The 25961-nt window shown below is 56.0% G+C and overlaps 5 protein-coding genes across 5 annotated transcripts; 1 reads left to right on the top strand and 4 right to left on the bottom strand.

The window, feature by feature from the left end:
- Window positions 1-359: 359 nt before the first annotated feature.
- Window positions 360-5283, bottom strand: PG986_000065 (uncharacterized protein; the record flags this gene model as incomplete). Its single annotated transcript, XM_066836287.1, has 7 exons — window positions 360-873; window positions 930-1802; window positions 1869-2067; window positions 2962-3055; window positions 3127-3954; window positions 4041-4171; window positions 4242-5283. 7 exons carry the CDS (start codon window positions 5281-5283, stop codon window positions 360-362), a joined length of 3681 nt encoding a protein of 1226 aa, XP_066705180.1.
- Window positions 5284-7141: 1858 nt separating this feature from the next.
- PG986_000064 (uncharacterized protein) lies at window positions 7142-8571 on the bottom strand (the record flags this gene model as incomplete). The annotated part of the gene is made up of 4 exons (XM_066836286.1): window positions 7142-7172; window positions 7240-7737; window positions 7809-7886; window positions 7955-8571. 4 exons carry the CDS (start codon window positions 8569-8571, stop codon window positions 7142-7144), a joined length of 1224 nt encoding a protein of 407 aa, XP_066705179.1.
- A 2863-nt stretch (window positions 8572-11434) lies between these two features.
- On the top strand, window positions 11435-13473 carry PG986_000063 (uncharacterized protein; the record flags this gene model as incomplete). The annotated part of the gene is made up of 2 exons (XM_066836285.1): window positions 11435-13145; window positions 13256-13473. The coding sequence occupies 2 exons, from the start codon at window positions 11435-11437 to the stop codon at window positions 13471-13473; spliced, it is 1929 nt and encodes a 642-aa protein (XP_066705178.1).
- A 1558-nt stretch (window positions 13474-15031) lies between these two features.
- On the bottom strand, window positions 15032-17009 carry PG986_000062 (uncharacterized protein; the record flags this gene model as incomplete). Its single annotated transcript, XM_066836284.1, has 5 exons — window positions 15032-15115; window positions 15177-15847; window positions 15936-16152; window positions 16219-16494; window positions 16611-17009. The coding sequence occupies 5 exons, from the start codon at window positions 17007-17009 to the stop codon at window positions 15032-15034; spliced, it is 1647 nt and encodes a 548-aa protein (XP_066705177.1).
- Window positions 17010-23859: 6850 nt separating this feature from the next.
- PG986_000061 (uncharacterized protein) lies at window positions 23860-25560 on the bottom strand (the record flags this gene model as incomplete). Its single annotated transcript, XM_066836283.1, has 3 exons — window positions 23860-25067; window positions 25172-25394; window positions 25468-25560. 3 exons carry the CDS (start codon window positions 25558-25560, stop codon window positions 23860-23862), a joined length of 1524 nt encoding a protein of 507 aa, XP_066705176.1.
- Window positions 25561-25961: the final 401 nt, after the last annotated feature.

The raw sequence follows: 25961 nt of genomic DNA, 5'->3' as shown, positions 1-25961 counted from the left end.
GGGATTTAAATACTAGAGACGGTGTACCTCGGACTGTGCTGGGGAAAATAATGCTAATATTCGAGTTGTCGTGAACCTGGCGCATGACTTCGTGGTATTAATACGCTAAACCAGATTACAAGTGTCAGTGGAGCAATCGTGAACAGACGAACCGGAGTATTGAAGGCTGTTTATTCGAATGCTCAAGTGGTAAAGTTTGAATAATCACGTGGAATTATCTATGAGCCTACCAGCTAACCTCATTGACTACCATCTTGCATTAAGCAAAACACCCCTTTCGTGAATAAAAACCTGATATCCGTCTTGTGGCCGCACCCCATAACTCCTTCAAGTAACCGACCCTTCTGAACTCAGTCGTATCAGTGCACAAGTCCCATATCAACGCGAGACTTCACCTCGTCCCAATACTGAGCCCTCTTCTTCTCGCGGAACTTCTTGCCCCAGTTGACCATGACCAGAAACGCACAGCAGATGGCCAGGCCTATAAAGGAGACGCTGATAAAACAGTTCTGCAATCCGAGGTTTTTCAACCACGGGGTGATGCCGTAGCCGATGGCAAAGCTCATGGTGTTCCGAATCAGAATGCACGTGGTCAAGGCGTCGCCGCTGATGTCGCGGTAGGTGTCGATGAGGTAGGACACCGAGAGGGTCACGCCCGTGGTGCTAGCATAGGCAAGAGTTCCCATGGCGAACACAAGACCAAACCAGTGGACATTGTGGGCGGCCCCGACACCCCACAAGATGAAGGAGAATGGGACCACGAGAGCCGAGATGGTGAAGAGCCATAGTCGGTGCTCTGGTTCTGATATACCGTTGTTCTTCCGGGCGAGACGTATTATGAACTGATCCGAGACAAGGCCAGTGAACACGGAACTAGCCATACGTTAGCAAGCTGATGAAGCAGATGACAGATAACCGTGTGAACTTACGCAACAATAGTTCCGATTATGGGGGAGACGTAACTGAGACCGACCATGGAGGGTGAAAAGCTGTAAGGCGGGCCACCCAATATGATGGAAGTCGTGGCGTTGAGAATGTTGAAGTAGACGACATACGTCCCATAGCTGAAGCCGGAATAAAACACCACGGGCCAAGAAAGCAGCTTGAGAGACTGCCACGCCCGGTAATGCATCATGAATGGTCTTGGCTTGTCGATAAGGGACAGTTTCTTGAGGAAACCTTTCTTGGGGTATTCACCAATGCGTGCGGCAACGATTGGAGTGCTGATGCAAGACTTTGGTTCAACGGGCGGGTTTGCTAGAACCCCGATCAAACGCCTGTCGTAGTTTGTCTCCTCCATGAAGAAGAACATGAAGACCCAGGCGGCGCCGCAGAAGATGGCAGGGAAGTAGAAGACCCATTTGTATCCCATGCCGTCGTTGATGAAGCCGCAGATGAGTGGCGCAAAGTAGTTGCTCCCTGCCAGTGTGAAAGCGTACCAGCCCATGTAGGTGGCCCGCTCATGTGCGAAGCGGAGATCGGCAATAGTGGTCTCGGGAAGGGCTTCGATGGGGGATCCGAAGAACCCGGTCAGGATGCTTTTCGCGATCCATTGGCCGTTTCCGTGGGCGAAGGGACTCCAGACAGTCACTCCGATTAGACCGGCGAGGGAGAGGAGATATGTCAAGCGCTTGCCGTACTGCAGGGCGAAGGGCTGCCAGAACAGCAGGCTCCATCCCAAGAGTAGGAACATGTAGCCGGTGCCAGCGTTCAGGTCGTTTTCGGTCACATCAAGGGCCTTCGAGAGGGGGACCAGCACAGAATAGACGACAGATAGGGCCATGCCGTTGAACCACGTGTACCTTGGTTAGGTACACAGTCAGTCTTGTTTGATCGCAATCGGTTGGGGACTGTCTCGAGGGACTCACAATAGGGCGCATGCCAGGGCCAGGTGCTTGCGCGTTCTGGACCAGTTCAAGGGATCGTCATAGTCCAGCGAAGGCGTGGGCACAAGAACTATGTCCTTCTGGTCGGCGGCGTGGCGGGTAGTCAGGTTGTGCTCCAGATCGACGAGATGGACGGTGCCGGGAATGGACGAGACGTCGACTTCCACAGGTGGCATGGTTGCTGCGCGGTGTTGTGTTTGTGCGGGCGTAGATGGCACCACCAAATAGTGATATGGAGGTGATAGATTGGTGGTCCAGTGACGCCAAGGAGATGCGCTTCAAGCTGTTGTGTCTAAGACATCAATGATGGGGGGAGGCGTTGGAGGGCCACACCGTTCTTGCCTCAAAAGAAGGAAATATATGGTCAGCATGCAGCTGCGTAGCATTGAGGGACATGACATGCAGTGACACAAGCTTCCCCAAACAGACGTTTAGGCTGCGTGCCGTCCACGCTAATGCCGCCTCGCAGCGAGCAGGCGGACATCAGATAGGCCCAACCGATGCGAGAGGCGCAAAGCTTTGAGGGACGCATGCCCTTTGCATCCGGAATCAGCGAATCAGTGCCTACTCGGGTCGTACAGATGACCATCCTCCTGCACAGCGTATGCACCGCAGCTTCCCTTATCTTCCGCGGCGTCTCTCAGCAACACACATTCACATAGAGTAATAACCGATGCCATGCAGTCATTCGACAATTCCTAGACAAACAGCCTTCAAAACGCCAGTTGGACTGTTCACGATTGCTCCACTGACACTTGCCAAAGAGTATTTGGAACGACGCGAGGCTGGAATTAGCAGTGTATTCTATTATCTATTATATCAGGTTCTAGCATCAGATATTCGAAGCCGAACTGTTCATTGGCATTTATTTACTAGACATCTGTTAGCTTTCGTAGACGGAATTTGGGTAAAATCAGGGGTACCAAGACTTACCACTTCGATCCATCTCGCCATCCACTTGTCGACAGCCGCCTTTGCCTCGTCCACAAGGCCGAGCTCTATTTACAAATATAATAATTAGCATTGCACTCTTCTTCTTTTTTTTACCCCCTCAATAGTGGGAATGGTAACTTACCGAGAAGCAGCTGAACGGCACCTCGGACACCAGACTCCAGCGCCGAAGCGATCCAGGCGTGGGTGTAGGAAGTCTGCTCGCCGACGAAGATCATCTGCCGCGTCGTGCGTTAGTCAATGCCAAAAGCACATTTATCGGCTGGCACACAAAAGACAGAAAACTCACGTTGCTGTAGGTCTTGAAGTACTCGGGGATGTAGAGCTGGTGCTGCCCGATGGTGGGCGCGGCCCAGGCGCCGCCCTCGTAGGGGTCGAGGTACCAGCAGCGGCGGTTGTAGCGGCCCGTGTACTGCTCGCGCGCGACGTCGCCGTGGATCTCGGCCATGGCGTCGACCATGTACTGGACGTGCTCGTCCTCGGTCTGGGAGAGCCAGCGGACGGCCCAGTCGCCGCTGGCGTAGGAGGCCAGGATGGACGCGGGCCCGCCGGTGCCGTTGAGGTTGTAGCTCGGGTAGCAGACGGAGCCGACGCCGGGGATGTCGGTGCTGGTGCTGCAGCTGCCGTAGATGGGGCCGGTGGGGAGGTGCTCCCAGAAGCGGGTTTTGTATTCCAGGGCGACTTTGCAGGCGGATTCCATGGGGACGTTGTTGATGGCGTTTTTGATGGTGGTGGGCAGCACTGGGGTGAAGTGCTTGTCAGGTTCCGACTTATTACATATTTGCGAGGTGATACGGGGGGTTAAGGAAAAGGGGGGAAAGGGAGGGAAGGGGGCCGAGAAAAACTTACTGGGGAGTCGCCACAACTTCACCTTGGAAAACGGCATGGCGATGACGGCGTAGTCGAACGTTGCGTTCTGGTACGCGGCGTCCTTGGCGCCCTTCTGCTTCCACGAGAGCCGGACGCGCTGCTCCGCGTCCAGGTACTCGACCTGGTCGACGTGCGCGTTCATGGTGGTGACGTTATCGACGAGCGGGTGGAAGGACAGGGGCAGCCGGTTGAGGCCGCCGTCGATGGTGGACCAAGTCGAGGCGGAAAAGTAGACGTTGTCGTACAGCTAATTAGCGAGGAAGATTAGAAAGCGAACTCGGTGGTGACATACGAGGTTGTATTAGTGGGGAACGGGGAAGCAAGTTGACTTACAGAGTTCCAGAACGAGCTGTCGGCGGAGCTTCCGACGACGATGTCGGTTTGGTTGAGCGTGGCGTTCAGGTAGTTGACCATGTAGGCGAACTCGGACCAGACTTCGCCGCCCTTGCCGCCAAGGCCGTTGGCTATGTTTGAAGTACCTGTCAGTTCGTTTCTTCTCTTCACTCTTTTCGTCTCAGGAGACTTTGTACGTACCGATGAAGTCCTTGTGGGCCTTGTGCATGTTGGTGGCGATCTCGATCATCATGGTCTCGTTGGAGGTGATCTTGGTAATGGCGTCCTGCAGCTTCTGCGTCGTCTCATCGAGCACGGGCGCGGGCGCCGCGAGCGAGGCGTTCTGCTTGATCTGGGCCAGCGTGGGCGGCATGCCCGTCTCGGGCAGCTTGAAGCCGTTGTTGTACGACAGCCCGTTGGCGCTGGCCTGGTACCACGGGATGAAGTCGACGCTGAGGTTCCGGTCGTGCCCGTTCAGGCCGTTCATCTCGTCGGCCAGCTGGAAGACGAGCTGGTGGTCCGTCACGTTGTACGTCTCGTTGGCGAGGCGGACGGTCATGGGGAACCGCATGGGTCCCATCTCCTGGTAGGAGTAGTCGAAGGGCCCGCCGGACAGGTACTCGGTGTGCACGCGGCCGCCGAGCCGCTGCGAGGCCTCGAGGATCTTGAGGCTGCTCAGGCCGGACTGGTGCAGGACCAGGTACGTCATCAGGCCCGACATGCCGCCGCCCACGATGGCGACTTCTTTGGCCTTGGCGGCCTCGGCGTCGACGGCGCCGACCTCCTTGTTTTCTAGCAGCTTCACGCCGTCGAACCAGGGGCCCCAGGTGTCGATGCCCGTGTCCTGGGTCATGGCGATGCCGCTGTCGCGCTTCCGGAGGTCCCGCTTCTTGACGGTCTGGAAGCGCTGCGGCCCGCTGCGGCCCACGAGGGCGCCGTCGCGGTCCCAGGCCGAGAGGCAGCCGCCCGACTCGGCGTCCTTGGGCATCAACCACACCAGCCTGGACTCCGAGTTGCTGCTGCGCGCCACGGTGTGGTGGGCGTCGCGGAGCTGGTGGGTGCCCGAGCAGTGCCGGCCGTAGGTGTAGGTCAGCTCCCCCTCGACGGGCTCGTTGAAGGTGACGTGGACGTTGGCCACGCGCGAGTCGATCTCGGTGCGGGTCTCGAGGTGCACGGGCAGCGGCGCGTAAGGGGCGCAGGCTGCGCTGCTGACGAGCAGCGAGGCCGCTAGGGAGTACCTCATGGTGACAAGACGGAAGCGAGCGCGAGTGTGACTAAGGGTGGAAGGAGGGGAGGGGAGAGAACGCCGGAGCAAGTGAAAGAGGCTAGGTATTTACATGCGCCACGAACACGGTTTCTTTCTTCATTTTCCCTCCTCCTGTCGGTGCGCTTGAAGTCGGCTTTATACCTCCCTTTAGCGACCTGCCTGGCGGAGCTAAGGCGAAAGGAACGGCGAAGACCGGCCACAGGGGATCCCGCCGTGGGTCTCCTTGCGTCGGGGACAAGATAGAAGGGATGCATGCATGCAAGTATCATATCTCCAGTGCCCGGGTCCGTCACACCGTAACCAGCGTAGGGTCTGAGGAGGGGGTCGGACCCCGAGTCGTGTTTCCTGTGTTACTTATCTGATAGATGGTTGCAAGCAGGCCCCGGGGCAGAACCAACCACGATCACGGCGGGCCTGCATATGCGGTGATAGAGGGAGGGAAGTGCAAATCGCCACCTTTCCCAGATAGGTAGTCCAGCGGTTGCTTCCATGATATGGGGGATGTTTGCTGAGCTGACAAACAGTTGGGAGCCAACCAACCCCTGCATAACAAGGGTCTTTTTCTGACCAACGTCTTAACTTGGCATATGTTGGTCAACTTGCACGTTATGTTGTGATCCCTACCCACAGGTTTATACAGATATCTTTATCTGCATAGCTTGACGTTTCCTCGATTCTATTGTGCCTGGGTCTTTCCGTTGCGACTCAAGACAAGATCGAAAGCCGTCATCGCTATAATCCCGTTGGCTCCGCTTATCCTGACCCCTGTCCCTTGACCGGGGTGGTATGCATGTCCACATTGGATTGGGGGTCCTTATCTTCACCCCTCCCCCGGTTGCTTATCAGTAGGTAGTAGTAGTATGAAGAACCCCCCAACGCCGTGGCGATTCGGTGCCCTCCGCGTATGTCATTTCTAACATTTGTCACCAACAGTCTTATCGCAGGTATTTAGGGATGACCCTTGCCCACGTGCGGGAATAAGCAGAGCATATGTGTACGCCTTTCCGATAAGGAACCAGCGGTCTGTCACCACCGAGGGGCCGGGATACCGGGGATAAATACATAGATAGGGCCTACCAGATCCCCGGGATCGGTATAGCGAGATAGGAAGTGCCAGATAGAATTACGTGGTTTGGCAAGCTAATGTTGCAGTACCGACTACAAGTGCCCGTGCCAGTGGTCTTAACTGCAGCCAGGGGAGGAAAACTCCACCTGTCGGCAATCAAGAGCTGATAACTGATAATGCCTCAAGGAGTTTGTCGGAGAGGTTCGGTACATGCATGTAACAGTACCAACAAGCAACGCCGGGCGCAACCGCCTGCCAAGGGCACCAAAAACCACAAGATCACCAACCAAGATTTACCAACGTCCGCAAGACTAAACGCCGCTTGGCAGCAAAGCTTGGTTTGCTTGGATGCAAGGCAAGGCGTAGTTGGGAGTTGGGAGTTGGGAGCTCGGAAATTTTTATCGGACGATCCATCCTATAATCGGCAACATCATTCCTGCAAGGCAAACAGAAAAGGGGCAGTTTACTTCACCAGCATGAAAGAGCGAGAGTAATGGCAGACTCCGAATATCACAATGCACCCACCGGCCACAAGCACAAGAGAGGCAAAAGAGACCTAGACACCAAGGTATGCATGATTGCTCATTATTCATTTATTGTACTCATGATCTATCTATCAACAGAGGTCGCGGGATATATGTAGTAACGATGCGAGCCGAGATATGGAAAGAAAAGATTCGCCACGGCCGAAGAGACCGGCATTGAACACCTGTAGAATGCAACCGACTTGCTAAATCAAACCCAGAGTTTAGATATGCTCTCCTCTCTTTATGTCATCAATGCAATATGCTTGAGCTCTCTGTGACGAAGGTCAGTAACATTCCCAGTATGAATGCAAGTCCGGGGCTTGATGAGACAGAACTTACTCTTGCACCTGCTGTCCCACCTTCATGTCGCGGTACGTCACCTCCTCGCCCTCGTCCTTGCCGAGGTTGAACTGCTCGGCGCGGATGCGGCGGGCGCGGTCGGCGAGGACCTGGTTGGGCGCGAGGTCGTAGTCGGACGAGAGGTGGCAGAAGAAGGTGGAGCTGATGCGAATGAGCGGGCGGTCCGGGAACTGCTGCTTGCGGGCCTCGATGACGTCCAGCGTCGCCTGGGTCACGCCGACCTCGTGGTAGCCGGCCTTGATGAGGCCGCCCGTCAGGTGCTCGATCTGCTTGCCGGCCTGGACCAGCAGGTAGTTGCCCTGCGGGATCTTGACGGGGATGCGCTTGCCCGTGTTGCGGGCCCAGATGTGCAGGCCCGGGTAGCGCGACCGGCCGTGGATGGTCAGGAAGTTGAGGTCCGTGTGGAAGCCGGCCAGGATGCTGTCCTTCTTGCCGTACTTGGACAGGTCCGACGCTGTCGGGGCGAGCAAGTGGGGGCTGAGAAAGTGTTAGTCAAGGGGTTCTAGACGCCGGGTTGGCTGGCTGGAACGTCTCCCTTCGAAACTTACCCGTACTTGGTGGCGTCCATGAACGCCTCAGCCGGCAGTCCCAGGCCGACCGCTGCCATACCTGCTAACGAGGTGACGCTGCGGGGTACTCGTTAGTTTGCGTTTCATCGTACATGCACTGGGCAAAGGTAAAAGCCAAAACTTACGCGTTCTTCATCGAGGTCCCCCACTGGTCCATGGTGGGCGCCCAGCGGTCCTTGATATGCGGCGCGTCCGGGGTGATGTTGTCGGCGTTGAGAGAAGGGAACTGGGTCTCGTAGGGGGGCGCGTCCATCATGCGCCAGAAGAAGCGGCACTTGGGGTCGGGCTCGTGGGCGCCGATGTCCAGGGGCCGCTCGGCGGGGTCGAGGCGCTCGATGACCTGCAGGCAGGGCTCGTCGACGGCGCACTTGGGCTTCTCCGTGTTCTCGAGCGTGACGCCGATCTGGTAGCCCTGCTCGGGCCGCTCGTCGCGGGCGAGGTCGGCCTGGGGCTGGGCGAAGTAGTCCTCGAGCAGGTCGAGGAAGGTGGTGTTGTCGTCCTCGGACACGCGCGAGTCGTGCAGGACCAGGGCGCCGTAGGTGATGAGGGCGTTGGCGGCCTTCTGGCACTCGGCCACGACCTCGGGGTCGTCGCGGGCGCCCTGCAGGAAGACGTCCAGGTCCACGATGGGCAGATTCATCGACAGCTCCGCCGGCAGCACGGGCGTGGGCGGCCCCTGGTGCTGCTTCTCGGCGGCCGGCTCGGGGGCCGCCACGGCGACGGGTTCGGGTTGGATGGCCATGATGCTGTGGTTGATGGTGCTTCCTTTGGTGGACATGGACATGCTGCTGCTGCTGGGAGCGGGAAAAAGGGCGCGAGGGAAATGGCTAAGCTAGCGCTGCCTTGTGTATATATAGGTAACCAACCCAAGTGTGTCTGGTGACGGGATCACGAGGTTTTCTCGTTTCTCGTGTCTCGTGTCTCGTGTCTCGTGTCTCCTCGCCTCAATTCAATTTCGAATTTTCCCCTAAGCAGCCGCATGCGCGAGCGAATAACCACACACATGTGAGCATGGGATTTTGGGCGGGCGATCAGGTGCCGCAATCGGGTTTGACCCATCCTGCCCAGTGAGGGCCCAGTGAGGGCCCAGTGTGGAGTGGCCCCCAACGCCCCGTCGAAGTCCGCCGGTAATGCCAATTGCAGGGTCTTCAGGGTCCGCCTAGGCCCCCCTCAGCGCCGGTCTCAGACGGACTCCGCTATCTTGGCCCCCCAAGCCTAGCAAACCTTCCAGGTCTTTCAGGTCTTTCAGGTCTTTCAAGGGCCTCCCCTCGAAATCTGCAAGCCCTTTTGCACGCTCGTTTCAACTCCCACAATATATGGTTGGCCCCTTGCTCCTCCTCCCCTCCTCCCCCTCGCCGGAAGCCCCTGCATCTGCAACCCCCCGGACCGCCCGCCGACTGTTACAGCGAGGCGGCTGCCAAGCTTGCAGAGCGTCCAGACTGCCGGCTCCCTCCAAGCCTCAAGGGGGGCGGCGGGGGCAGTATTTGTCAACCCGATAACCAATTCCCCGGACTTCGAGCACCTGTCGGCGTTTGCAGGCCGGGGGCATCTCCGCTTAAACTCGTACGAATATGGGCTGATGGAGGAGTCCCCTTTCTCATTTTCAGCCTTTTTGTTGGGTTGCCAATCTGATAGTCAGAGAGATTTCGACCCGCTACTGCACTTAGCAGCTGAGTTGACCATATCCACGGTACAGGCCTTGATTGGGCAGAGGGTGAGGTCTTTTCCCAGTCCAAGAGGGCCGTCCACAGTTGCACTCTTACCCCGGCTGCGACTAACCCTTTATACGGGAAGGTGCAGATCCGGTTCCATCGAGGCCCCGTTCCATTTTTGTTTCTCTCTCTCTCTCTCTCTGGACCGTAAATAGAAACATGTGCTTTTGCGGCCGCGCGCTTGCGTAGTGAAGTGATCACCGTCCGTAGCCGGCCTTCGCGTAGAAGATTGATTCCGGGAATCGGTTGGGGGGGAGGCGTGGTGTTCCAAGCAAAGCACAGTTCTTGGGTCTGTTACATCGTCGTTGTTGTCGAGGATCTCGAGATGTCATGCAATTCTTAGAATTGCATGTCGCCGATCTTTCGGTTGGGTTAGGCGATACCGTGGAGGCCTCCTTTCTTCCCTGTGCTCCCCTAACTTGGAATCGATGTCAAAGCCAGCTTCTTTCTGGCGTAGATACCGTTCCGTGGCCATGCAGCATGTTCCAGAGAAACATCTGCCATTAAGTTCATCATATCTTTGATGAATCGAGGTTTTAACGTTGCCATCACTGACTATTACGGTGGGTTCTCTATGAGCTGTTCAACTCGTCAAGATCTGTTACAAGGATAACTCGCAAAGCAACTGGAATACCCCTGAGTCTATATGGATAGAAGGCTAGGAATTTGGTCGACTACCATAGTATAAGGCTGTCTCAAAGCACTCATCATATGTTATTGGTGTCCGGAGTGGTGTACGTCGCCGTTGGGCTAGGCTGTTGATTAGATATGCAAGTCTCCGCAAAGCGGCTGTAATTATATACACTCACACGCATGCAGGAGGGCCCAAGTGTTTTCGAGCAGCAGCCGGTTGGCAATCTGGATCATGAATAAAAGGGGTACTCTGCAAAAATAAAAATTCCCATTTCATACCTCCTGTTCGGTATTGCAGCCACCTTCTCGCAATGAAAGCGCGGATGATAGTCACGTCTGTGACTATCTATCAACACAAGACCACAATACAGTAGGGAAGCCCCTCAGCCAAGGGGCTCACCTGTATCTAACACACATCTCAAGATTGCGATTCCATAGGCAATATCTAAGGTGCAATTTCCCTGGATTACCAGAGTATAGAATGAGTAGTGTGGCTAGTGTTGCTTGTTAGATGTGGCGCTTGCAGTGAAGCTGATCGGACTTCGGCAATAACAAATGGCGGGGATGAGATTTTGGACTGTGGTGTGGTGGCTGGAAGCATGAAGAAGCAAGAGCCTTGGAGCTCAGGCGGGCTCAAGCGGGCTCAAGCGGCCTGGTTCACCTTAGGGGGTGCACGGTCCAGAAAAGACGGCAAAAGGACGAAAAGAAAGAGCACATGACATGGATTGATGGACGGACGGGCGTAGGTAACATTGGGAAGGGAAGACAACATGGGCCAGGCGGAAAGACAGGCACTACGCTACGCCACGCCACGCTACGCCAGCGGCAAAACAATCCAGTGGCCGTGGCAGTCCCAGTCCCAGTCCCAGCAGCAGCAGCAGCAGCAGCAGCAGCAGTAGTCCCAGCAGCAGCAGCAGTCCCAGCAGCAGCAGCAGTCCCAGCAGCAGCAGATGCGGTCGACTCGCCCATCCCCGAATCCACTCCGTGGCCAGAACAGAACTCATCGCATCGCATTTCGTTCATTGTTTCGCAATCGCATCGCAAGCCATCGCATCGCCTCGCATCCCCCCTACGAGTCCACCGCCCATTGTCCTTGTCCCCCGACAGTCGGCCTCGGACATCAATTGCATCATTCACCCGTCTCTTTTGTTTACAACCAGCCTTATTGCATTGCCCCAGCCCAGCCCAGCCAGTCAGTCAGCCAGTCAACCCGCCGCTCATGTCCGTTGTCGTTGGTTCGTCGCAGCCAATTGCCCTTCCATGACCACATGGCTCCAAATCCCCAGCTCTGAACAGCAAACCACCGGCCCCCAGCAGCCGCGGCCGCACCCTCACCCTCCAACCCCGGCATCCAAAGATGCACACAACTCCTCCGCAAAAGTGTCGATGGCTAGGCCGGAGCATAAGCCCAAACCCAATGGGAAGCAAAAGCCCGCTCCAAAGAGCACAAAGCCCCAGCGTGTCGTGAAGCGGAAGCGCGATGATGCTAACCATGATGATGTCGCTGTCGCCGCCGCCGCCACAAAAACTCCCGCTCCCAAAAAAGCATCAACAGCAACAGCCCCTCAATCCCGGAAATCCACCGCCAAACGCAAAACCACCACCACCACCACCCGACCCGAGGAGTCACCAGCCCCGGCCCCAGCCCCAGCAACCGCAGCTCCAGCTCCCGCTTCAGCGAGTCCAGCCCCGGCTGAAGAAGCACCAGTTCCAGCTGAAGAAGCTGAAGCTCCGGCACCAACGGCCGAGGACCCACCTGATCTTCTCACGCTCACCAAGGAACAGGAGTTCTCTCATGCCGTCGCCCGCCATCAGATGACGGCCCAGATCCGCGTCTTGCAGGCGAGACAAGGCGTCATGAACCTTGTCAACCGCTCCCCCGAGGATTCATTAATGAGAGTGTCGGGCCCCCGCTACGTCCAACAGGTCCTGGACTCGTGCGCCCGCAACCCGGGTCTCCCCATCTCCGCCGAGAGATACGAGGATATCCTCAACTCCGGCGGCCCGGGCTTCGTCGAGGGCCACTTTGCCGTTTGCCGTCTCGAGGAAGTCAGGCATATCGTCGACACTTACGGCGCCCCCAAGGTCCCCTTACTCGTCCCCGCCGAGTGGAATCATGAGTTCCGGAGGACGCAGGACATCCGACAGCTATTCCAGTCCCTCCGATTCTTCGGCCAAAAGATCGAGGTCCAGTACGCCTACCGCCCCCTCATGTGCACGCTGGACGACCTCACCCGCAAGCTGGATCCCAAGGACGTGGAACGATGCTTTGCCGATGAAGATGCAAAGATGGGTCCGATCAACCTGCTGGACCTCGACTCCAACGACGACAACCCAGTGCCCGCCTGTATCGCCGGCCTGGTAGACCTCGGGCTCTACGACGACCTTGCTAGGAAAGGAGGCTATAGCGGCGGAGGCGGGCTCGGCAGGATGAATCGAGGGGCGGCCCTCAAGGTTTCCACCAGCTTCAAAATCTGCGGCCAGGCTGGCGTTTTCTCAGAACCCCACGGCGACCATCTCGGCAAGATAACGAGTGTCCTGGATCAGCAAGGGGACAAATTGTGGCCGGTCTTCTCATCCATGGTCGAAGACGCGTCAGTTAAATGGTTCGCCCAAAACAAACCCGGCAGCCCCCCTCCACCGACGGAGGATCAGGACAAACTGGGAATATGGATCCCCATTTTCCTGGAGCCAGGCACTCTACTGATTCAGCCGCCGGGGACGATTCACGCGCCGTACTCCTTGACGGACGTTTATTGCACGGGCACTATGCATATTGATACCCGCGGCCTGCTCACCAGCATCAAGCAAGCCATCATCGAACTGGGCCACCCCGAGGTCACAAACGACGAACCCGAACACTCTTACATGTCATGCATGTATCACGCAGCAAAGCTCTGGAAGGACAGGATAGAACCGTATAGGTGGGGGGACGGACGAGGAACGAGCCCAGTTTCTCCAAAAACTAAGAGTGAGTCATTAGTTCCCCCGTGTCCCCGGATTCGTGTAGGGATTTGTAATTTTTCCCGAGTGACTACTAACACGGTTCCAAACAGGAGTACATAGATCTGACCGGTAAAGGCAAATGCTGCAACGGAAAAAAGATGCCCAAGGCGGACCTCAAGAAGAAGAGCCAGACGCCCGTCCCCAAGATGGACCCTAGCAAAAGCAAAAGCCAAACGCCGCAGCCTCTTCCTGGCCTCGTCGCTCCTCCTCTTCCCGAGCCGGCCAAAGAGGCGACCTGGTTTCACACCCAGAACTGCGTCTTTAATAAGATGCTTGTACAAGAGGGCTTTTAATGAACGGAGCCTTTGATATTACTCTGTAGATATATAAGCAAACACACTCGTAGTTTCAGCGCCAAGAAAATCCAAATATGGCGGTGGCGTGGGCACGGCATTTTAATACGATGGAATGAAGAAGAAACGTTCTCATGTGCCTTGTCAGTCGTGGGCTGGGAACGATATGAAAAGGGGGTGTAAGTACGGGATCTCTACACACTATAGCGGAGCTTTGGAACATTGGAAATCGGGGATCGAATTATTAGACTCAAATCTAGCATACTAGCCTTTCGAAATACTAGTTTTCTTTTGAACAAGTACAGAAACGCTCGCAGGGAAAGCAGCAACGGGCGTAGGTTCGTTTTTTTTTCCTTTATTTTTGTCTAAATATGTGAGGGGCATCTTTGTATGCAAAATCTTATACATATAACCACGGCCCTGGTCACGGAAGTGTTGGAGGAGAAAGTGCGTGTAGGTATACCTCGGATAACACTTATAATGTATGTCCGCCCTTGCTAGCCCCTTTCCCGTGCCGCAGGGGTCGAGAGGTACCAGTAAAACCTGATATAGCTCAGCTCCTCGTATAGGTAAATACTTGATATATTCCCTAGCCAACTGACACTGACTGAAGAAAGATGGCCATGGCTCGCACTCTATTGTTCACGGCTGTACAGCCATTCCTCGTGCATCGGGGCTTTTTTATGTCTAACGTACGGGATCGTGGGATTTGGTTCCAGGGCAACAGCATACACTCGTCCTATTCGATACCATCCGAGCCGGTTGGTAAAGGGTGGTCGGTCCAAATATCTAGATTCTTCCATGGCGCCACACATGAACCAAGGCTACTGCTATCTGTCCGGGTGACGCTTGACGATGGATAGCATGCTATCCTGCATCAAGACGTGCTGTACGACTGAGTCGTCATGTTGGGATTTGATCTAGGAACTTGCTTGGCCTCTTCAAGGCAACGTCTAGAATGTCTCAGTCAGGGGCCAGAGAAACCCAGGCCTCCCACGGACCGCTCGCCCTTGAACTGATAACGTCGCCCCAATCATCCAACAGTCATGGGCCAGGTCGAAAAAGTCGATGCTTGCGATGGAGCAGTGGATATGGTGAGAGAGAGAGAGAGCATGTATGTATTTGAGCTGGGTATCCATCCATCCTTCTTCTCGATATGCAAGCAACCTAGTCCCTTCGTCTGTCGGACGACACCTGTATAGTACATACACCAAGTACAGATCCTTCTTTGGTGCTTTCTTTTCATTATTCCATCATGTCATCAAACCGGCCGTGCAACCTCTCTTCTCAAAAGGTACGCCAGTAGATGGTAGTAAATACTGAACCATGGACTAATATGTCTGTCTGTACCCAACCAACTTTCGCCTGTTGTTGGGCCTTTTTGTAAGTAAATATGTTTTCCCCTTGCATACTTATGCGTACATCCTTGCCCGGCCAGCCTAACCCAAATGTTTGTTCCATTCCATTCCCACCGATTACTAAAATATGCCGGTCCAAAAATGGTGTTGACAAAGTAAAAAAGGAAAAGAAAAAAAAAAGGAATAAAAATATATCTGTTCTAGAAGAGAGTCCCGTCCGAGTCGATCAGAATGGGCGGTTCTTTGGTGTTTGGCCGGCTGACTTCGGCGATTTCTCGTCCACCCTATTGGTCGTTTTGTTAGCATCTCGCAAGTATTAATATGCCGAAGGGAGAAAAGACTTGCCTTCCAACTACCAGCCTCCATCAGCTGCCCCAACGTGATCTCGCCCCCGTTCAGCTCCTCCCGGAGCGCGTAGTTCACATCGTCGCACAGCTTGTCCATCAACCCCACCGTGACGCCGCGCCACTCCACAATGACATCGTCGCTCGGCTCGAACATGGGCGCGACCTCGTTCGCTCTTACGTTGAGGCGGCTGCAGTAGTCGGCATAATGCTCGAGCCCGCGGTCCCCATCCTCCTTGCGCAGGTTCAGCACGCCCATGTCGACGAACAGCCCGCCGTTGCGGTACTCGGGCAGGCCCGTCAGCAGCTCGGACCCGGCGAACTGGACTTTGAGGAGCGACGTCATGGGCTGCATCAGCGAGTAGCAGAGCCACTGCGTCAGCTTGTGCAGCGGCACGATGGACTCCCACTCGCCGCGGCCCGTCGAGGGGGCGCCGTGCGGGTTGGCGGCGGGGAAGGGCGAGAAGGAGGGCGACGTCGGGGACGAGAGGCCGCCGGACGTCTGCGGCATCGAGGAGCACGGCCACGCGTCGCCGAGGGAGACGCCGTCGATGGCGGTCCGGCTTGTCGGCCAGATGGCGCCCAGGCCCGTCATGAGCACGTTCCAGAGCACGGGCAGTATCACGATTGGCATGGAGGAGGCCTGTGTCGTGGGGTGCGACAAGAGGTAGTCTGTTGCGGCCGTGTCAGTCAGACCCAGATTGCTCAGAAGCTTGGAAAGAATAGGAGCAGATAATGGAACTGGAGGGATAGTACTCACCAACCATGTTGCCCGGCCGCCCCTCGTCGCCAAAGAAGATGCGCTGCTTTTGCAGGGCGGTGCCGAGCCGTATCAGCAGCTCGGCGCGGCCCTCGAGCCCGGCGATCTCGTTGCCGGGGCGGTGCTGCAGGCCCTTGGCCAGCTGCTCCACCGTGAGCCGGCTCAGGCCCTCCTTGTCCACCTGGAACTTGTTCCGCGCATCCCCGGAGAACAGGCCCTGCACGCACGCTAGTCAGTTTACTTCCCTACTCAATTCGGAGCATCATCTGCCAGCAGAACTTACGGTTTTGAACATCTCCAGACTGGCAATGGCCAGCCCCTCGGACCGGCGGTAGATCCGGCCGTTCTCGGCGCTCTTGAAGGTCCAGTGCGTGCCCGCGCCGGCGTCCAACAAAACGCTGATCATGAACAGGTCGACCAGCCGACGGCATTTCTCCGTCTGGTCGACCGAGTCGTCAAAGGTGGACAGCAGGTTGGCGATGCGGTCGCGGCCGCCCACGCAGAAGTGCTGGTACCGGCTGTGCATGGGGATGGTGTGGAAGGGCGCGTCGTAGTCTCGCTGCAGCGGCCTAAGTGTCAGCGGGTCCGTACTATTTGCTTGGCAATGAATTGTCAAGGGGGAGATATCGCATCCTCTTTCGCCATTGGAATAATGGATAATGCAGTGGAACTGACCTTGATGATCCCGCAGACGAACCGGACGACGTCGGGGAACTTGTTCATGTCCACGTCGAAGTGGTTGAGCTTGTTGCGCGTGGCCTTGTCAGCGATGATGCGGGAGCGCTCGCGCACCGAGTTGAGGCTGCGCAGGTACGCGGCCGGGTCCAGGTTGGGGTCGGGCGGCTTGGGCAGGTCGGCGCGCGGGGCCATGGACGGCGAAAAGGGGGTTAGAGGCGTGGGCGGCATGGTGCTGCCGGCGGACGAGCGGTTGCCCCCGATGCGCGAGTGGTGCGGGCTCGTCGGCGATTTCAGAGTGTCCTTGTCCGAGCTGAAGCTCGTGGTCGACTGGGCGTCGCCGTGCAGCGGCTTGGCCACCGTCTTGGCCGGCCGCGGCTTTTTCGAAAACAGGCCCATCTTGGATTGGGGTGTGTGTGTGTGTGTGTGTGTGTGTGTGTGTGTGTGTGTATGTGTATGTGTATGTGTATATCTCGTCTGATCTGTTTTCTTTCTAATCGGTCTCTCTCCTTTCCGTTTTCTTCGTGCTCTTCCCAGATTGGACCGAGTTCAAAAGTCCCAAAATAGCAAGGTTTCTGGCTGTCCCAGTTGCGATGCGACGAAGGGGCCGAGGAGCGGAAAAGGCGGGATGTGGGATTTGTCCAGGAAGGGGATCGGCCTGGTGGGGTGGGAAATTTTGATCGATAATCAGACGGAGCTCCAACTTTCCCCAACAGTCGTAGTGGTCGGTAGTCGGTAGTAGTCGCTTGGGTAGGTGAGTAGTGAGTGCAGTTGGTGGTAGCTTAGAGCAGCAGTAGTGGGAGTAGTAGGAGTAGTAGTAGTAGTAGTAGTAGTAGTAGTAGTAGTAGTAGTAGTACAATACTCCAACTCGTCCGTTCGTCCTGGTTGCAGCAATTGGAGCTTGCAATGGAGGGGGAGTGGGCAGAGAAAGACAAGACGCGCGAGCTGGTGATATCCTGCAGCACACACGTACGTATATATGGTGTATGGGTGTATGGGCGTATGTCATATATGTCCAATGATATTGCCGCCAAGTCGGGATCCCGTCCTGATATCACACCACTTGGAGGTGCTGGTGCTTCGCCCTCCAGGGAACAACGTTTGGGGCCAGTTGGCGATCGGTGTTTCGACTCCAGACCCCCTCCAAACACACCCGAGCAGGAGGCGTGCGTGGTGCTGGGGTAGCTGTTTGTCTGATGTTGGAGTCGTACGTCGACGGGCCGCCGGATGTCGCTATTCGTCGGTTTGAGGCAGCTGGCGCTCCCTTTCTTTGGTAGATATGTAATGCTATGTTGCTGTCGTTGTCGAGGACAGCAGCAGTAACAAGAAGCAAAGCAGGCGACGCCAAGGTTCGGCTCTGCCAAGTATGTCGTCTGTCTGTCTGTCTATCTTCCCGACTCTAAGAAGCGAGAGAGATACGATCGATCAGATCCCGAGAAGAAGGAGGGGTGGGAGGAGGAGGAGGGAGACAAGAGAAAGAAAGAGGAAGGAAAAAAAAAAGTCGAGTGAGTGAGAGTGTGTCCCCAGAGAGACTTGCGAGCAACAGCCACAAGAAACCGAGTCGGGCGCGGGTCAAATGCAAACAACCCCCAAGTCAACAATCCCCTAGCATGCCAATAGCTCGCCGGTCGGGGGTGCAGTGGACTGATCAAGGAAGCGATCCTAGATAGCCAGGCCGGAGAGAGAGAGAGAGAATGACTGACTACTTTCTTCCTAACTTACAGCATGGAGATTGGAGCACGGAGAATGGGGACCCCTTGCAAGCAAGTTAGCAGCAGGACCAGTAGTCAGGACACGACACTTGGGGTTAAGTACGTAGGGCCAGTACGGGCATGGTCTGGTTTACTTATGGATTCTCGACCTTGTTAGCGAGGAGCCACATGCACCCAGCAGCAGCAGCAGCAGCGGCGGCGGCAGCAGGCAATACTAATACATCACTGATCGCTCTAACCCACCTGAGCACTGGATTCCGGGGAGGTGGTTTGGGCTCGTCGCAACTCGTGCGCAGTCGCACCGTGGGCGTGGCCACTCTTTTTTCGTTGCTTTCTCCAGGGTCCGGGTAAGGGAACCGACCGACCAGACGAGTCTGACAGAAGCTGCCATCAAATGCCACCCCCTACAATTTCGACGGGGCGGCTTAGGGACTAGGTTAGGTACATGTATAGCTCTGCGCTCCGGTTCTGTCTGTTTCTCTCTCCCTTGCGATGCGATTCGTACGTTATTAGCAGTTGCGCAACAGAGAGGCGCATTCATCAATATGTACATCCATACGTTGGATGGGCAAACATCCATGCCAAGTTCAAGCAAGGTGCACCACTCCGCTGGCTGTCATGGGTATGGCTACTTAATGTAGTACATATAAGTATGTACTGCCTCCCCCTGCTTCCCTGATGGGTATCCGCCCCGGCTGCAGGTGACTGGGGCCAATCGAGTGGTCGACAATCCCTGTGATCGTCAGGAACCGCATTTTCTTTGGGGCTGTCCAGTCCGTCCGGTCTTTTTTTCTTTGCTTTTTCTTTTTCTTTGCTCTGCCTTTGCCCTTTGCATGCTGCTCCCAGCAGCTGCTCTGTGGATGCAAATCGATCATTTGACGAGGCGGGGGAGGGGGACCCATTACCTAATGATACATACGCGTGCTCGTCAAATCAAATTGGCCATCTGGCGATTCTGGTTCGTTCGTTTGTTCGTTTTTAAAAAGTCGCTTGCAAAAGTAATAAATGTCCGCCGCCCATGGGCAAATGTTTTTATTTCCCTTATAAAGTGCTGACTGGCGCGGACGCTGACGACGGCCCGCGTCAGAGGTGCACTGTGCCGTGCCACTGACAGCTTACAAGGTAGCTGCTACCAAACTACTGCCGCACATGCATGGATGGCGTCAACTGTAGATTGGAGAACTGAAGCTGCAGCCATCGATACATACATACCGACCTACGCGAGGTTGAAATGCCATGCCATGCCATGCCATGACCCCATGCGTCGCAAATGACGAAAAAGATGTAACGCGACGATGCACGACGCACTGGAGGGCGGGACTTTCCAGCAGGCAGGTAGAGAGTAGCAAGCATCGAACCAATCGGGCTGCCAATCCGGCCCGACGGTTGAAAAGAATGGGAGAAAGTACTGAATTGCAGGCGACAGACAATCCAAATCTCCAATTCCCGGCGCGGCGGGTTTCAATTTCATCTCATGACATCGACCTGCCTCATAGGGCAGCACATTGATCGATACATGCATCATATGTACCCGGTTGCTAAAAGGCCGAGAGAGATTGGCCAGCGAGCAGCCAGTACGGATGTAGGTGAAGCAATTCCGTTTTTTGATGGGTTCCATCCAGCAGGACCCAAAAAGGGACCCTCGGCCTTATGACATCAGCGCAAGGGCCGAGGAGCTGCCTCCGGGGGGAGGAAAGGGGTGGTGATTCCAGTAATTCCACGTCTGCCCTTATTCGACATGAGGTAAGCAGCAGGCTATCATGTCAAACCAATTTCAACGTGGGTACAATACCTACCTACCAAGACGACGTACATACATGAATGATGTACTGTAGGTAGGTAGGGAACGCCATCCGTCTAGCCGGCTTCTAGCGAGCGCATCGGATTAATGATTTGCTACCTACCTAATAAGCTATTGATGCATTTCTGATCTCTGATTTCCCATTCTCGTTGTTCTGTCTCGAGCGAGTCATGGCCAAAGGGTCTTGGTCAAAGTAGTGTTCCAAGTTATCCCGCGGATTATCACACTTGACAGCCCGGGGTTGGTTTGATTTGGAGTAACATGTTCCTCCCAAGTTTGGAGTTTGGGGGTTACATAGAGAGAGAGAGAGTCGCAAATACCCTGGAGGGATTTGGAAACGTCGGCACCTGCATGTCTCGGCTTGCTGCTGCAAACACTGTACCTTAGTAGGCAAGGTTAAATCCAGGGCCTCATTCGCGTTTGGCTGCTGCTGCTGCTGCAACCTACTTGCTTCACACCCCTTCACCCGGGAGAGGTGTGTGTGTGGATAAATTCCCGAGATGCATTGCATGGGTGAAGATACCTAGATATAGACAGCAGGCACCCTGATGCCTGAGGGCAGAGGGGGGAAAAAAGAAGAAAAAAGAACCAGATGCGTTGCGCAATTTCGTAGGTTTCGGGAAAGGAACCCTGCGAGGCCCTTTTACCGAGATCCAAACGGCAAGGAAGAAGAGATTTCCTCGCTCTATCTGTAACTGGTGTGCAAATGTGCGTCGCGTGTTCCTACTGCCTACTACTTCAACCTCGGACGTAATCGGACGTGACGGCCAGAACTGGCACGGGCGGTCGGTCCTGTTTGATCTTACTTGGCCTCACAACGACGCATATATCAGCGCGGTGTTAAGTGTGTGAATGTTGTGCAATTTCCATTCCGAAGCAGCAGGCGGTTCCGTTCATCAAGTGCAAAGCAAACGGCACCCTCTCCCCGCATCATTTCTCTTCCTTTCGGCAGAGTTCAAACAAACAAGAAACGAAAAGGGCAGCACAGCCAGAACACGGCGCAACCAGAGCCCGCACCGAATACGTCGTGCCAGGGAAAACAAAGAACCCCGAACCACGACTCGACGACCTTTGGGATGGGCGCAGCCTCTGCCTGACCTGGCTCTAGGGGGAGGGATGGATAGAGCCTGGCGCACTGCAAACCCGATTTGATTTGACTGACTGACTGATTGATTGCTTTGATGCTGTTTCCCAATGGCGCCATTGGTGGGGGGAAGAAGAGTGGGCGAAGGAAGGGCGGGGGGGGCACAGCTATGTACAGTTGACAGTGGTTACAGTAGCTATTAGTACAAGTAGGTAGACCGTAGGCAGCCTAGGGGAGTCTAGGCCGGGACAGGGGCTCTAAAAATGATGCAAGGCGGGCGAGCCAGGCGCTGCAACTGACTGGTTCAAGTTCAACTCTCCTATTGACTGGCTTCCTGGCCTGGCAGCTGCTGGCTGCGGTGTTCGTAAAAAGAGAACCGGGTGCCCTGGCCCTGACAACATGTGTCAGGAACCCACCGATGAAAAAGAAGAAGAAGAAGAAGAAGAAGAAAAGAGACGTCCATCTTATCAAGTGCTACCCAATAACTGACGGGATGCTATTGACACAACATTGAATCTCGTCCAAAATGGGCTCGGCCCGGCCCAGTCCTGCCTCCTTAATCATATTCATTTCGTATTGGCGAAAGACAGACAGGCACAGCTCGCCTCTCACCTGCAAATAGTGTCTACCCAATGTTACATCGCAAGATGGACGGAGTTGAATGAAGACGAAAAAGAGAAAGTGGATGGGGATTGATTGGAGCAGCGGCGCCGCGCACTGCGCAACGAGCGGATCGTGGATGCTCCCATCCGGCTGGTCCCCGGTCTGGGAGCTGCTGGATCACTTCCCCGTTCGCACGTCCTTCGTTCGTACTTAGGTTACAATACTTGTGAATATCCCATATCCCTCCTGCCTCCCCCCTTCCCACTGTAGTATCCCACTCCAAATGCGCGCCGGTGCGCGGATCTTCAACGCCGGCAACACCAGCAATCGCAGCTTGTGAAGTGCTAACCTGCGCAAGCGCTAGCGCCTCTCCGCTAAAGACCGCAAGCAAAACCGATGGTCGTCGAGTGGCTCCTGGTCGGAATCCTGGTCCTGCTTTAACGAACGCGCCAAGTCCACCGGGCTGAAAGATGGTGCGCTCCAGCTCCTCCAGTTCTGCTCCAGCAGCTCGATTACTGTAAACAGGCAATGGGATACATGTAGCACTCGAACTAGCACCGGCCCTGGCTCTGGCTCTGGCTCTGGCACTGGCACTGGCACTGGCACTCACTGGATTGCACATCCCATCGTGCCAGCCAGGTGGGTGACAAAAATCAGCCTACCGCAAACGTGCCAAAACAGAAGTACCCCTTGAAACCTGCCTTTACTTCAGCAGACTATACTACCCAACAGGAGCACCGGAAAAAAGAACAAAAAATATCAGAAGTATTCTCCTTTTAAAGAGCTACTTGTCTGTATTTTTATTACTTTTTTACGCCTGGAAACGGTGGTAGTATACTGCGTTGAAGTAGTTGCTTTGGTTTTGCGGTAGGCTGATTTTTGTCACCCACCTGCCAGCCAGTCCCATGGTGGTGTCCTTGCCCACTTGGCTTGGGTGTGGGGAGAGGATAGGAATGGATTTATTGGACAAGCACGGACGACAGAACACACAGACATTGACCAGGTGGTGGACAAACGAGACTCAACCGGGCACACGTTATTGGACGGGGCGCCAAACACGGACGAAAACTGTTAGTCCGGTTCAAGTAAGGGTGGTGAAGGATGGTCAGGGTATGTACATAGGCATCTCGAGTCAATCAATTGCTTGCATATCTACCCATCTCGTATGATGGATGGATGGACGGGTGGCTTTCTTTTTCTATCCCGGGCCAGGCAAGGACCCAGCACCCTTTCCTCCTTGCTGGACAACAACTTGCTAGGCAACACACTTTCATATGCGCAGAAGAGAAGAAGAATAGGAGGAGGGATGAAGGGTAAGGGTGTCATCATGTGAGGGCGGCTCTTTCAGGGACAACGACGACGGCGGAAACCGAAATGCGCTCCGGTTCCTGGTTGGTGTCCAGTGCTTTTCAACTCTCCTTTACACTGGGCGGCCCTCGCCCGGGATCGTGTCAAATTGCGCTAACCCCAAGGCCGTGATAACTGGAACGGCACATTGATATATACGCGATTTCTGGAGCGGAGTCGTCTCCGACTCGGCCGAGACTTGGACCCTGTGATCTATGTTGATGTGGTGCGGATCGACGAGAACGAGGACCCGGTCATGACTGGACCAAGCCTAGGCCACATGCAAGGCACCGGGAGTATATGTGAATGCAACTTTTTGTTTTGTACCAAGTAGTGAGTATGTATTTACAAGGCTTCTTCAGCTGGTCAGATAGCACCAAGAGTAGGAGACGAGCCACAGCAAGCCGGCAGGATACAGCCCAGAGATGCTGGTAACCAAATCTATCAAATCAGCCAGATCACGTCCTTTTTTGTGACCCAGGCTGTTCTGTGTCTTAATATACAGAGCACCTCTTCATCATACACAGGCCAGCTGGCACCGGCTCTCGGCGTATTCTCGCTCGAGCCGCGCCATCCACTCGGGCTCGATCTTCTTGGCGCCAAACAAGATCCTCGCACGCAGCGTAATTCTTAAATAGCTTCGGATTGATCTCGAGGAAAGCCTCGTCGTAGTTATCGAGTCCAGCAAGAATTCGGGCAGACTTAAGCCTGCTTCCGGCCGCGACGCTGCTCAAGCCGGCGCAGCGCCTTCTCCTTCTCCTCGCGGGACCGTCTCGCTTCGTACTCGGCCGCCTTCTTGCGCGCGATCCCCTTCTCGCCGCCGCTGTAGTCCTTGATGGCGTTCGTCAGCCCGTCGCCGACGCCCTGGAACTTCTTGCTGGCGCCCTCCACGATGCCCTTGATGCCCGTGGGCGAGGGGGTCGTCGGCGGCTCGGCAACAATGGCCGGGCGGATGGGCGCTTGGTAGCCGATGCCCATCCGCTTGCTCTGGCTGTCGGTCATCATCATGGGCCGGCCCGGCAGGGGCGGGAGGCCGGTCATGCGGCGGACGGCGGGCTGGACCAAGACCCAGTTCTGCACCGTCGACAGGGCGCTGAAAGTGAAGAAGAACCACTGCAGGGCCGCGGGCAGCCACATGGTGCACAAAAACATGAAGGGCGTCATGCCCCAGAGGAAGAACTTGGCCATCGACTCGCTCTGGGGCGTCTTGTGCAGCGTCGTCATCTGCTGGTACCGGAACATGGCGACGGTCACCAGGGCCGTCGCGAGCGGCAGCATGTAGGTCGGGTCGTAGACGCTCAGGTCGGTGAACCAGGCGAAGCCGCCGGTCTCGAGGGTGGGCACGGGCAGAGCGCCCATGGCGCGCAGCAGGCGGAACATGCCGTAACTGAGCGGGATGGCGATCATGGGGGGCATGACGGCCTTCATGGTCGAGGTGCCGGCGGCACGCTGGAGGCGCAGCATGGTTCCGCGGTGCTTCATGATGCCGGCCTGGTCCTGCTGCGACACGGCGAACTTGAACTCGTCCTGGGCCTGGATGAACTCGGGGTCCTTGGAGACGATCTGCATGCGGCCGCTGTACTTGGCTCCTAGGACGCTGGGCCAGACCATGACCAGGCGGATGACCACAGCGGCAGCGCCAATGGCTCCCCACCAGGGCAGGCCGGCGGTGACGTGGAGGTGCTCGACCAGCCACTCGCACATGGCGGTGGGTCCCCAGCCGAAGTCGAGACCCAGGTCCTTGAGGTAGCCGATCTGTTCGGGCATGTCGAGGATGTTCCGGATGCCGAGCTCGTCGAAGCTGTCGGGCAGGACGGAGGTCAAGTTGGAGGCTTCGGGCGTCGAGCCGGGCAGTCCCGTCGTAGCGGCGGTTGCGTCGGGTGTAGGGGTAGAGGCGGCGTCGGCGGGCGCTTTGGGGGGTTATCCCATAGCGAAGGGGACGAGGCGGGGGTTGCGGTGGTGGTTTCGGGAACGGCGGTCGGGTCGGTGGTGGTCGGCTGCTGCTGCTTGTTGCCGGAGCCGAAGGGCCACAGAGACAGGGCGCGCGTGGCTCCGGCCCTCTGGGCGAAGGCATTGGGCGAGGCCGGCGAGAGCTTCATCGAGGCTAACCGGGGCATGCCGCTGACCTGGCCGCGCAGGCTGCCGGAGGGGTTGCTGTTCCATTGCTGGGGGGACGTCGAGCCGAGCTTTCGCAGCTGGGAGAACTGTCGGTTCGGGGATACTAAGGAAGAGGCGAGCTAGAAGATGGTGTCTGCGTCAGTCCACTGAAGCTGCCACTGTAGGGGATATCCCGTAGAGCAAAGAATTTACCTTGGCATTTCCTGTCCTCGAACCCGAGACGCAGTGCCGCAGCATCAGGGCTGGGCTGGCGCTGGAGCCGGTCAGGGCTCTGGCGGGCAACATGACGACTACAGACTACCACCTTTCGAGATGGTGTGGACTGGTTGGAGGGGGATCACAATGGTCGGCCGCCGGAGTCGCCAGCGTGGTGATATCTGGGCAAAGCGTCAATTGCGACACGGCCAATCCTTTCGATTCTTCTCGTCTGCTGGTCTTTGGGAAATTTTTGGGGACCGCATTCTTTAGCGCAAGCCGAATTGTGGAGCAGTCGCTGTCAATTGTCCTTCGCCCGACTGGCCGTGGCTTGCATCCCCGTAGAACCTCAATCACCACCCCATTTCTCAGACAAGGGCAGCTTGGCAATTCAATGGATCAATGAATGCCACTGTTAAACTGCGATGTATCTTGATGAACTGTCTTTTTATTCCTACGAATAACAACAGACCAGATATGGACTTCTGAAC

This window comes from Apiospora aurea, assembly GCF_038362705.1.
Source record: "Apiospora aurea strain CBS 24483 chromosome Unknown utg000001l_segment0_segment0, whole genome shotgun sequence".
Taxonomy (NCBI): domain Eukaryota; kingdom Fungi; phylum Ascomycota; class Sordariomycetes; order Amphisphaeriales; family Apiosporaceae; genus Apiospora; species Apiospora aurea.
The sequence above is the reverse complement of the archived record's forward strand: the minus strand, read 5'-3'. Positions and strand labels throughout refer to the sequence as shown.